At 37.9% G+C, this 13,391-nt stretch overlaps 1 protein-coding gene across 1 annotated transcript in view; it reads right to left on the reverse strand.

The window, feature by feature from the left end:
• Positions 1–5,123: 5,123 nt before the first annotated feature.
• The window catches only part of NOX3 (NADPH oxidase 3), a 66,066-nt gene continuing 57,798 nt past the window's right edge, over positions 5,124–13,391 (reverse strand). Inside the window, exon 13 of the mRNA NM_001191333.1 lies at positions 5,124–5,250. Within this exon, the coding sequence (NP_001178262.1) occupies positions 5,124–5,250 (127 nt within the window). The remainder of the gene's footprint in view (positions 5,251–13,391) is intronic.

The raw sequence follows: 13,391 nt of genomic DNA on the forward strand, positions 1-13,391 counted from the left end.
AAAATTTTTATTTATTTTAATTGGAGGATAATTACAATACTGTGATGGCCTCAGCCATAGATCAACATGAAATGGCCATGGGCATACATGCGACCCCTCCCTCCTGAACCCCCCTCCTATGTTCCTCCCCAGCCCTCCAGGTAGTCACAGAGTACCTACCGGCTTTGGGTTCCCTGCAGCATGCATCAAACTCCCACTGGCTATCTGTTTTACATATGATAACGTATATGTTTCGATACTATTCTCCCAAATCATCCCACCGTCTTCTCCCACCGAGTCCAAAAGTCTGTTCTTTATGTCTCTGTCTCGTTTGTTGCTCTGCGTGTAGGAGTGTCAGTATGATCTTTCTAGATTCCAGATATATGCATTAATACATGATATTTGTCTTTCTCTTTCTGACTTCACTCTGTATAATAGGCTCTAGGTTCATTCACCTCATTAGAACTGACTTAAATGCATTCCTTTTTATAGCTGAGTAATATTCCATTGTGTATAGTACCGCAACTTCCTTATCTATTCATCTGCTGATGAACATATCTAGGTTGCTTCCATGTCCTAGCTATTGTAAATAGTGCTTCACTGAACACTGGGGTACAAGTGTCTTTTTCAATTATGATTTCCTCAGGGTATATGCCCAGTAGAAGGATTGCTGGGTCATATGGTAGTTTTATTCCTAGTTTTTAAAGGAATCTCCATATTGTTCTCCAGAGTGGTTGTATCAGTTTGCATTCCCACCAGCAGTGCAAGAGGGTTCCCTTTTCTATACACCCTCTCCAGCGTTTATTGTTTGTAGACTCTTTGGTGATGGTCATTCTGAGTGGTGTGAGATACTGAGAGAGTTGATTCTTAGGTACATTGATAAGGTGTTGGGGGCCCTCAAGGAGGGAGGGGTCCAGGGCTCTCAAGGAGGAGAAAGGGACAAACATTTTTTTCCTACATTCCTTCGTCTTAGTCACATAAGACTTTTCTTTAAGACCAGAGCTAATGATTATGCAACAAAACAACTGTCTTGCTCAAGGGTATGTTTTTCCTTAAGCTCTGTACTAATGATTATATGATAACAATGTATCTTGCTTGAGGACATGTTTCTCCTTAGTCAGGAACCTTCTGACTAATCTTGTTGTATTAGAATGTATGTTGTGGGAGTGAGTCTGGTAGTGAGGGGGGCATTCTCCATCCCTCTTCTGATGTCTGTGTCAGAAGTTTTCTCTGTCCTTCTTCACTGGAATAAAACTTTTCCACATAAAAGCTCTGAGTAATCAAGCCTGGTCCCTGATCCAGAAGCTAAATCTTCTTTGGAGATCATGAATCCAATATTGTTCACCCTAAGCTATCAATACCTCACGGTAATTTTGATTTGCATTTCTCTGATAATGAGCATGTGTTTATTAGCCAACTGTATGACTTTGGTGAAATGTCTATTTAGATCTTCTGCCCACTTTTTGGTTGGGTTATCTGTTTTTCTGGTATTGAACTGCATGAGCTACTTGTATTTTTAGAAATTAATTCTTTGGCAGTTGTTTCATTTGCTATTATTTTCTTCCATTCTGAAGGCTGTCTTTTCATCTTGCTTATAGTTTCCTTCGTTGTGCAAAAACTTTTAAGTTTAATAGGTCCCATTTGCTTGTTTTTGTTTTTATTTCCACTACTCTAGAAGGTGGGTCATAGAGGATCTTGCTGTGATTTATGTCAGAGAGTTTTCTGCCTATGTTTTCCTCTAAGAGTTTTATAATTTCTGGTCTTACATTTAGGTCTTTAATCCACTTTATTTTTGTATATGGTGTTAGGAAGTGTTCTAATTTCATTCTTTCATATATAGTTGACCACTTTTTCCAGCACAACTTGCTGAAGGGACTCTTTTCTCTACTGTATATTTTTGCTTCCTTTGTCAAAGATAAGATGTCCACAGGTGTGTGGATTTATCTCTGGGCTTTCTATCTTGTTCCATTGGTCTATATTTCTATTTCTGTGCCAGTACCATACTGTTTTGATCTTTATAGTAAAATAAAAATCTAAAAAAAAAAGCACAGAGAATTCTGAAGCAGAAAGGAGATCAGTGGTTTGACTCAAATTCTACCTTGCTCTACTCCTCTGAAGCTCCATTCTGAGTCATTCTTTTGTTTGAAAATATCTGTTATTTTGCCTTCACTTTTGTTTTTTGGCCTCCACTTTTGCCCAATAACTTCACTAAGCACAAAAATCTCAATTTATAGTTATGTTCCTTCAGCACATTGAAGATATTACTTCATTATCATTTGGTCTCTACTTCTGCTTCTGAGAAGGCAGCTGTCAAATTTATTGTTGTTTATTTGTAAGTAATTTAGTGTTATCTTTCTGGTTACTTTATGATCTTAGGTTTTACAATGATGCTTCTGGATGCTGAATTTCCTTTTCTCTTTCTTATCTTCTCTTTCTTTCTGTTCTGTTCTTCTTTCTTTCTTCTCCTTTTTTCTTTCTTTCTTCTCTTTTCCTTTTCACTTTTTTTTTGCTTCTTCTTGCTTATATATTCTTCTAGGTAAACTTTAGCATATCTAGTATTTCAAAAAGTTTTAAAGAGAATTTAAATTTTGATTGTAATTTTATTTAATCTATTAATTAACTTGGAACAAATCAATATTTTTGGTATGCTTAATATTCCTATTTAGGAACATGTTATTTCTACCAAATTAAAAATGTCTCTTTGTAAATGTTTGCTAATTATCAAATCACCTTACATAATTCTTGTCAGGTAAGTTTATGTTTGCTATATCTTTGTTTCTATTTTGATTAGACAATATCCTTTTTTAAAAAATCTGTATTTTCTATTTGATTATTGCTGCATTAAAGAAATCGACTGATTTTTTTTCGTATTTTTACTATTGAGATAGGTCAGATTCTACATGGTGTTTAAAGAAATAACCTAAAGCTCAAAACTAAAAATGGATGCAAACAGGAAAGATTTTTTCAAATGCAGCAAAATCTTTTTTTTAAATTTTTCTATGTTTTGAACAATTTTAGGTTTATAACAAAATTAAAAGAAATCTACAGAGACTGAAACCTATTTTTAATGACAAGTATATTTATTAGACAAGTTTAGTTGACTAGAGAGTACATTTTATTTACAAATAGACAGGAAAAGAAAAGTAAGAATTGAATATAATCAAGAGAAAATATTTTAATATATTTATTTTCCTGCTAAAGGTTAGATAAACATATTTGACTACAGAAATGCCTAGTTGTAAAGGCTAATCAAATTTAAATGGGGAAATAAATACACAGAAAGATTTGGTGTACTAAAATTTGTAGAATTTGGATGATATTCTCCAAGGAATAATTAAAGATACTAATAAATTACAATGCAGAGTTAGTAGAAATAATTTTTGAGACATCAGGATATACCTAACTTTTCCCCTAGAATATAGTTAAGTGTATACCCTAGAAATTACAGAATCAGCATTATTATTTGAGGATAAAGTAAAACAAATGATCAATTTACAATTTAGAAATACTTGGAAGAGCTTAAGTGGCTGCCTAACTTTGTAGGAACAAATCAGGTCAGACCAATTAAATTCTGTTCTATGGCAGAATGGCCACCTAAAAAGATAAGAAGCATTTGTAAAACATAATCTGTTTTAATTTCAATAAGTGTTTTTGTTTCATTGTATATGATATCTTATTTTTAAGCTAAGACAGTATAGGGCGATGTGCCATTCTCAATGGTTAGTTATCTTTAATGTGTTCCCAACTGGGTGCTCATATTAACAGGCAGTAACAAAAATTCATCATGGAGTCCTTGATCTTGAATCTAAAGAATCTTAGAATCTAAAGAACTTGAATCTAAAGAAAGGAGTCTAAACTTGAACACTGAACAAAAGATTGGAGATAAACTGAGCTAAATATTAGTATTAGTATCTGGTGATAGACTTAAAAACAATATTGAAATATTAGAAAGAAAAATTCTAAAAAAAGAATTGATACCAGTAGAGAAAACTATACAATATGAAAAGTATTTTTTGAACATTTTTGGGATAAAACAGTTGCATGGCATGGAAATACTGGCTCAATAAGAGTATAAAATTAAAAAAAAAAAATCCAGTATGTTTGTGGGGTAGAAGTTGAGCTGAGGTGTAAGTATCAAGATGATCATAGATCAAAATGTGATAGTAACAAAAAGTACTTATTAAAAGAGAGAAAGAAAGAAATGTGGAAAGAAAGAAAGAAAGAGATGCAAACAGAATTTAGTTGTATTGAAAAGCATATGGCATCCAAGCTCTAAAAAAAATCACTCTTTTATACACTACTAGTCATGCTTAGATTAGAATGTTACATCTCATTTTAGTCAACACATTTTAAAAGGATGTGAAGAATGAAAATGGATTTGAAGAAGGGCAACAAGAATGATTGAAGTGCTAGGGTATATATCCTTGGATGAAAAGTTAAGAGTTCAGTATTGTTTGGACTAGAAAAGGGATAGGTAAAGGATGGTTTTATTATCATTTTCAAGTTAGAAAGGATTTTTGTGAAAGATAACCCCCATTGGTGATTTCTCAGATCTATAGAGGATGAAAAAAGCACAAAGGAGCTTAAGTTTAAAGCAGAAAAGATCAGGTTTGGATACAAGGCAGATGTCTCTGCCATCAGGGAGATGAAATTTGAAATGACTTCTAAAGGAGGCTATGAGCCAAGCAGCCATGCCGGTCTCCATTTGGGCGTATTGTTAAGCATGAAAACAAGCTTGGGAAAGATGACCTATATCAGGGCTCAGCAAACTACTGCCTACAAGTCAAATCTGGCCCACCACCCATTTTTGGACAACCCATGAGCTAAGAATGTCTTACATTTTAAAATTGTTGAGAACAAATCAAAAGAAGAATATTTTATGACAGAAGAAAATTATATGAAATTTGGTTTCACTGTCCATAAATAAAGTTTTGCTGGAACTCAGCCACCTCCATTTGTTAAGATACATGGGCTACTTTGGTGCTTGCAACGGCAGAGTTGAGTAGTTGCAACTGAGACCATACGGTCCACAAAATCTAAAATAATTATTATCTGGCACTTTTGGGGAAAAGTTTCCTGACGCTTGACCTATATGATTGTAGCCACTTATACAACATGTGGATTTTTTTTTTTCCCTCCGAAGTCTAGAAGCTTTCTCTGTTGTAATAGAAGTGAACCCCCCTGGGGTCAGCGGATGAATATACGCGGCACATTTTTTGAAGTATCTTTGAGAGAGCTTTGGGTCCACAGAAGAACACGCCGATGTTGCTGCTGCGGTGGAGGTGAGACAAGAAGAGAATATGTTACACAGGGCAAGGCCAGCCAGCAGCCAAGACAGAAGGGTACAGTTAGCGAGTAGCCGCGGTTGTGACTTTACATATTTTTCTCCACCCACTTTCTTTTTTCCTTGAAATCTTTTCTCCTACTTTTAGCACCATGTTCTCTCACAGGTTCCCAGAATCCTGTTAAGCTCTGTATCACAAGATGCTGTGGGATATAGATAGGTGATGTAAAGAAGGTTGAGGTTGGCAGGTGCAATGATGACAGATGAAGGCGTTTCATTATAGAGGTGATATTGGGTGGAATTTTGGTCGTGACCTTGATTAGCATTCTCTTGGATTGCTGACTACAATGTCACCTCCCTCAGAGCAAGAACCTGGTCTGTCTTACTCATCTCTGTAATCCTGGGTAGACAACCAATATTTGTTTGCTGAAGAAATGAATAAATGGCTCTGTTCCCTATTATCTGCATGGTCTTGAGCAAGACTATGAACCTCAATCTCAACATGAGTTGAACTAAGATTATAGTGACTACTTGGTATGTTTTATCCAAAGCAAAATGAGATAATGCATTCCAAAAGGTTTAAAAAGTGTTAGTTATTGCTATTTTTCAACTCTGCCTATTCATAGTTAAGATCATCTATACAAAAGTTCTAGCAACGTTTGCTTACTTCTCCTGTTGGAATTACTTTAATTTTCAAAGAAGGCCAAAAAAAAGAGTTGGAAAGGAAAATCACATGGCTGAAAATGAGGTCACCTCAAAGTTGTCCTCTCTAACTATGGCATTTCAGAATAATGTCCCAGGGCTGCTCCAATCTCTTGAAAACACAACTGCTGGCTCTCCTTAATATAATGAGTTAGCACCAGGATTCAGGTTGTCTCTGAAAAGTGGGAGTGGCCAGTCTCTACAGGGACTTATAGAAACCTCAATTTCCCTTATCTTGCATTGTACTATTCCTTGTAACATTTTCTAATCTCTGGCACAAGCTTAATTAGAGGGTTGGAGTCTGGGTCAAAAGTCCTCATACTTTGCTAGGCATAAGATTATCTAGGCAGATTATTAAAACAGAGTCTCAGGCTCGAATCCAAGGAGTCATTTTTAGCAAGCCTCCCAGGAGCTATTAAAGCACATGGGCCCCATGAGCTACCCTCTGAGAAACACTGTCTTAGAAACACTTCAGGACCAGCCCTCCGCACCACCTTTACCTCCTCATATCGTGTTTGTTGCGGAACTCCTCTATAACCTCATTCTTCTTAGCTCGTGTGTTAACATGATTCTCTGCCATGTACTGAATCCACATTTAATTATGTGATCCTGAACAATAATAGCCATGGTAGGAATTGATGGTTCAACGACATTTCAAACTCTAGCTTCAAAGGAACTTATCAAGTGGATTCGTTGTAAATGACAATATGTTTAAAATGTTTAAGTATTATTTTTAAAGAGATTATTCCTATGGCTAAATTCGAGAAAACACTTTTTCAGGAAACATTTCCCACTGAAAAAAATATGAGTTTATGACTTAATGAAGTAATTTAAAGGTGTTTATGGGCTTCCCTAGTGGCTCAGACAATAAAGACTCTACTTTCAATGCAAGAGACCTGAATTCGATCCCTGGATTGGGACGATCCCCTGGAGAAGGGAATGGCAACCCACTCCGGTATTCTTGCCTTAAGAATTTCATGGACAGGGAGCCTGGTGGGCTAAAGTTCATGGGGTCTCAAAGAGTCAGACACGACTGAGCAACTAACACACATGGAAATATCAGCCAATGGTTGAGAGCTGTTGATTCATCACTTCATTGATGGGCATGTTAATTAGCTTCCCAAAGTCCTCCTTTGGGGACTTTGTCCATGGTGACAGTTCTATACCAAACTCCTAAGTGCCTCTGTGAGGGTTAGATCAGACTTAGCACATAGTGAGCTGTCAAGAATGGTTAGCTTACATTACAACCTACATTATGTCTTCCTGCTCCATGAAGCTGACCACAGGATGTGTGTGTGATGTGTGCTGTTAACCGAGCAGTGATTACAGACTTCCTGGATCAGCACTCTTGCACTAGGATTTTTTTTTAATCTGAAGTGTTCATCTTTTTTTTTTTCTTAGTTTTTTTACTTTGTATTGGGGTATAGCTGGCTATAATGTTGTGATAGTTTCAGATGAACAGTGAAGGGGCTCAGCCATACATATACATGTGTCCATTCTCCCCTGTACTCCCCTCCCGCCCAGGCTTGTACTAGGTTTTTTGAGTTCTGGACTGCCGCAGTTTGAATGATAGATGGGTCAGGCAAAAGCCTTCCCCTTGAGGAGTCTGATGCCCAGAGGCAACCTTGCATCTATGTTCAAAGACACTGTTATGGGTGGTGATATTTTTCCATTAGTGTAGGTGTCACCAAAGAGGTTGCCCACTGGTCCATTCCCAACAGGCTAAGATTGCCCTTTCGTTTGCAGCCGCGTGTGACTGTTTGCAGATCATGAAGATGCTCTTTGATGCTCTGCCTTTAAGACTCCATTTCAAAGGATTCTGATTGCTGGCTGCCAGGTGTACCCCTGGTGTCCCCAGCAGTTCACAGCTACCCTGCCTCTTTTGAAGCTGCGGCTATAACACTGCACAGCTGAGTACACATGTTTCTGTATTTATGTAACTGTCATGGTTATGTAATCTCCAAAAAGTCTCACAAAGGCCCTTCATCACCTACCTTCCACGAAGGCAGAAAGGCCAGTCCTTCCTTAGCTCTCTGTGCATTATGGGCCCCACACATGGCATTCTTTTGTGTGCCTTTCTTCCCTGCCTCGGCGTTTGTAATTTCAACTATGGAGCTTTCTCATCACGAAGCCTCACTGGGAAGCAAGGAGCCAAGAGGCCTCACAAAGTAGAAAAGGCACTGATGTGGCAGCGTTTTTTTTTTTTCTTTTATGAGGCAGTGGACAAGTGCAACAGAACCTTAATGGGGTTGCTAAAGAAAAAACATTCTTCTATAAAGTTTAATTACCCACGAATGCTCAGAATGAAAAAAAAAAAGATTCTCTGTAAAAGAAGTATAAAAACACAAGGCATTATTCTTCAGTTTACAGCCTGCAAGTTGCAGAGTTTGCACACACGGGAGGCATTGGATTGGGGACAACATTAGCAGCATTGATCAGTCTGGGCATCTGACTTTGATGGGGAAAGGACAAATTTTACACAAGCTGCAGAGATGGTTAACATTAACAGCATTTTTAGCTCTGATAAACAATAAAGAAAATTTTCTTCGTCCCCTCTTATTTGCTAAATGACTATTGTGCTCATTTTTTTTGTGGGCTTGATGCATTTTTCAAAACAATTTGGTGATGCCATGCATGAAAGGCAGCCAAAATGTCACTCCCCGGGAGGTTTCTGGCCAGCAGATATATGGGGGAGCGAGGGTAATCCCACCACCTTGCTCTCTTCCCAGGTTCTCCCATCTTGAGCCCTGCTCTCTTTAAATTGCATGTTTGTTTTTATGTGTTGGCTCTTATGCTTGGTAAGTTATAACCCTATAGGGGCAGACCCTAAACCCCATTTAAAAAAAATCAAATTACTTTATGCCCTGAGTGCACTCTGCAAATAAAATCGATAAACAGAAGCTTCCTGTGGATTTATGGAGGCTTAGAAAGACAATGAGAACGACAAGCTCACTATCAGACAATGGACTCACTATCAGACTTCTATTTAATCTTTTCTAGAGAATGCTTTTCATTAGAGAAGCCTCCAAATAATTCATCTCATAATTACATTTTGTACACCTTCCTTTTTGTAACCTGAGATGATAACTGCGTTGGGCATTTTTTTTTTTTTAAACCCGCCTCCCGATTATTTGTAGCGGCCTCCTCTGCTACTTTTCGTTGAGACCTAATTACTCGGGGGTTGATTAGGGGCTACAGGCGTCCCTAACGGTGTTTGCACGTGGCTGACACACTTCCCTAGCTCTTCCCACCAACTCCATCCTCTTTGGTGAGTCAGCACTCTTGTCCCAGATTCCTCATCCTTCTCATGGTCCCTTCACTAGCTAAAGCTCGTGACTGGACTTGGCTCTTGGCTCTGAGGAGCACAAAGTTGCTGCCTCTGAGAGCATCATGGTTACAAATGTGTGTTGTTGTTTTGTGTTCGCTCAGTCATGTTCAACTCTTTGCAACCCCATGGACTGTAGCCCACCAGGCTTCTCTGTCCATGGAATTTTCCAGGTAAGAATACTGGAGTGGGTTTCCATTTCCTTCTCCAGGGGATCTTCCTGACCCAGGGATCAAACCTGCATTTCTTGGGTCTCCTGCATTGGCAGGCAGATTCTTTACCACTGCGCCACCTGGGAAGCCCCTCATGATTAAAATAGGGGAGAGAAATGAAAGCAACTGACTTGTAGTATTGGATCCCCATGGCAGAGCTATGTTTCTGCCAATTGGGTCCTCTCCTTCCTCTGATAAAACTTTGAAAACATACACCTCACACAGAAATACATCACACAGAAATATCCTAATATTTTTGCTGTATCACCTGATGCGAAGACCTGACTCATTTGAAAAGACCCTGATGTTGGGAAAGATTGAAGGCAGGAGGAGAAGGGGACGACAGAGGATGAGATGGTTGGATGGCATCACTGACTCAATGGACATGGGTTTGGGTGGACTCCGGGAGTTGGTGATGGACAGGGAGGCCTGGCGTGCTGTGGTTCATGGGGTCATAAAGAGTTGGACACTCCTCAGTGACTGAACTGAACTGAATGCTTCAATAGATAACTCCCAAAGAGAACTGAAGAATAATGATAAATTTACCTTGTGCTCACCCACCTCCCTAATCCCACCTCCCACAAATGGAATAGTTCCACCAATTTTCCGTGAATCTTCCCTTGATCTTAACAGGAGGACTGGATGTCTTCTGATGGAAAGACATTATTTATGTATGCTAACAATGCCCAGTCATAAGATTATGGTGGCTTTCTTCTTCTCTTGAAGCTATAATTTGTTTTGTGTGGAATTTCTACCAAAGTCTACTTCTTTGAATATTCTGAGCAATTTAGTCATATAAGGAGTATTTAGGATATCCTTTTAGACAGACAGACTTGTGTGCTATAATCAGAATGTTAATTTCTCAAAAATATTATTCAAAAACATTTTGTGCATCAGATCAGATCAGATCAGTCACTCAATAGTGTCCGACTCTTTGTGACCCCATGAATCGCAGCACGCCAGGCCTCCCTGTCCATCACCAACTCCCGGAGTTCACTGAGACTCACGTCCATCGAGTCAGTGATGCCATCCAGCCATCTCATCCTCTGTCGTCCCCTTCTCCTCCTGCCCCCAATCCCTCCCAGCATCAGAGTCTTTTCCAATGAGTCAACTCTTCACATGAGGTGGCCAAAATACTGGAGTTTCAGCTTTAGCATCATTCCTTCCAAAGAAATCCCAGGGCTGATCTCCTTCAGAATGGACTGGTTGGATCTCCTTGCAGTCCAAGGGACTCTCAAGAGTCTTCTCCAACACCACAGTTCAAAAGCATCAATTCTTTGGCGCTCAGCCTTCTTCACAGTCCAACTCTCACATCCATACATGACCACAGGAAAAACCATAGCCTTGACTAGACGGACCTTTGTTGGCAAAGTAATGTCTCTGCTTTTGAATATGCTATCTAGGTTTGTACATATGTACACACAAATGAGAATCGGGAGGGTGTGCACACAAGCAAATGTGGCTCCAGGTGGACACATTTACTCAATTTAGTAGAAAGGTATTTTTACATTTCTGAAAACAATGGGTGGTCTAAAATGCATTCAGGTAGCATGGATCAGAAGCTCCCAGTCATATGGTAAGTCGGCATCTTTCTTCACTTTGGGGTTGTACTGTTCTAACAAATGGTAGTATTCTTCTATTCTTTATTTTTTCTTCCAGAGAAAAGAAACACTTCTACTGAAGCAATGAAAAAATGGTCAGATCTTCTAAGTTTTTAATCATAATTAATTGCATAAAGTTTTACGCCTACAAGGCATGGTGAAGTTATTAGTAGATAAGTCAAAAGTGGCAAACTATAAATATTATGTGAAAAGTAAGATCAAAAATCGAAGTCTTATGGAATATCATTTTATTCAATTAATTAAAAACAACAGACCTACAAATCCAGAAGGTTGAGCACACACATAATATGTGTTTATCAAAAAGTAGCTAGATGTGATAAAGATATATTTATTTTCATTCTGTCTACCTTCTTGGAAACAATTTCCTGATTTTCTGAATATTTGCCTAAAGCTTGGAATCACAATAACATCTACAAATAATGATATGTAGCTCCCATTTTTGTATAAGACATGCATTTCTAAAGATTAATAAGACACAGATATAAATGTGTGTATTTAATTAACATTTATATTTTAATGAAGAGAATAGTTTCCATTGTGAGTTTAGAGTAGTTTTCTGTGCTTGTCTGACTTAAGCAACGGACAACAATAGTTCCATGAATGTCAGTTTGGCCATGTCAATAAAAGACTTACTTTTTCCATGTCCACTTATTATTTGTTGATCTTCTTTTAAAATTATACTTGTGCTTTTGTTATACAGCTGATACAATTATGAAAATTAATTGCACATAAAAACAACAGAGTATGCTTCCCTATTTTCTACTTTCTGTCTTTGATCTCTTTAAAATTTTTTCTTTCCCTTTTCTTATTTGTATTCATTTTGATGCCCATCAATTTGTTTCTCTATTACTGTTATTTTTGCAATTTTCTGCTTCCTTTATAGCTTGCACTGTTCTCTTTGATCTGCTTCCCTTCAAGCTTTATTTTTGGTGCTGTTTTTCATGTTCTGTAAAAAAATATTTTTGCCCCTCTTCCCTTTATTCTTTTGATTTAACTCCTTCTTCTTAGAACAAGAACAGACTCCTGCTTTAAATGAACAGGTAAATGTTTTTAAAAGAGTAAGCCCTAAGAATACTCCGCTTTGCACAGATGAATGGAAATGGTTGAGAGCCTACTTCAAAGACCCTCAAGAACAAAGAACCTTTTCTGAGGCCATGAACAAATCCACCAATTCTTTCTGGCCCATCTTTGCCAAAAGATATGAGCTAATGACAGGACAGACCTGTCTTGTATGAGTAGCCAATGAGGCTTGGGAACAAACATCTCCTTGACATAATTGGGGGGGAAACATACTGTTTATCTCTTTAATAACCATCTTGAGGAAAATTAATGTGACTTTGTTCTTTGTGCAGGACAATAATTGAATTGTGTGTTTTATTTATAACTTGGCAAAGGCCAGGATATTGAAATACTTCTTAATATTAGATTTTCTTGTTTAAAAATTAGATTCTATTGGCATTCTCTTTCTGTGATGTCTTCATTAAAAGCTTCATTAAACATAAATCTTCTTTTACACAGCAGAAAACAAAATTACTTTAAGGAGGTCATTTAAAAAGTCTTTTGGAAGAGTAGTGCTAAGCCTTCTACTGGTGACTTGTCTTTTCCCAGGAATCTGGCATTCCATGAATAAAAGGATAATTGAGCTTTCCTAACCAGTGAATCCCAAAGGAAATCAACCCTAAATGTTCACTGGAGGGACTGATGCTGAATCTGAAGCTTCAATACTTTGGCCACTTGCTGTGAAGAGCCAACTCATTGGAAAAGACCATGATGCTGGGAAAGATTGAGGGTAGGAGGAGAAGGGGATGACAGAGGATGAGATGGATGGCATCACCAACTCAATGGACGTGAATGTGAACAAACTCTAGGAGGCAGTGAAGGACAGAGAAGCCTGGTGGGCTACAGTCCTTGCAGTGGCAAGGAGTAGGACATGACTTAGTGACCGGACAATAGCAGCAGCAACAGTGATGCATGTCTAATGTTAATTACATTGATAGTTGAAGTTGTATAATAAGTTGCGGTGTTAGAGAGTCTAAGGTTGTTACAGATACACTATTTTTAGAATTATAGAGGCTTGATTCAGTGACATCCAAACCTTGGTTTTGTTTTTTTGTTTTTTGTTTTTTTTAAACTTTGGAAGAGATGAAGTCTTCTGTTGAGAAGAGAGAGTTTCCATAAGTCTTGTGCTGAAAAATTCAACTGGGCTTTAAGTACATGTATATACTATACTTCGATTATGGCTTTTGAAAAGGAATGAGCACATGGTT

The sequence above is a fragment of the Bos taurus genome, chromosome 9 (genome assembly GCF_002263795.3).
Source record: "Bos taurus isolate L1 Dominette 01449 registration number 42190680 breed Hereford chromosome 9, ARS-UCD2.0, whole genome shotgun sequence".
NCBI lineage: Eukaryota > Metazoa > Chordata > Mammalia > Artiodactyla > Bovidae > Bos > Bos taurus.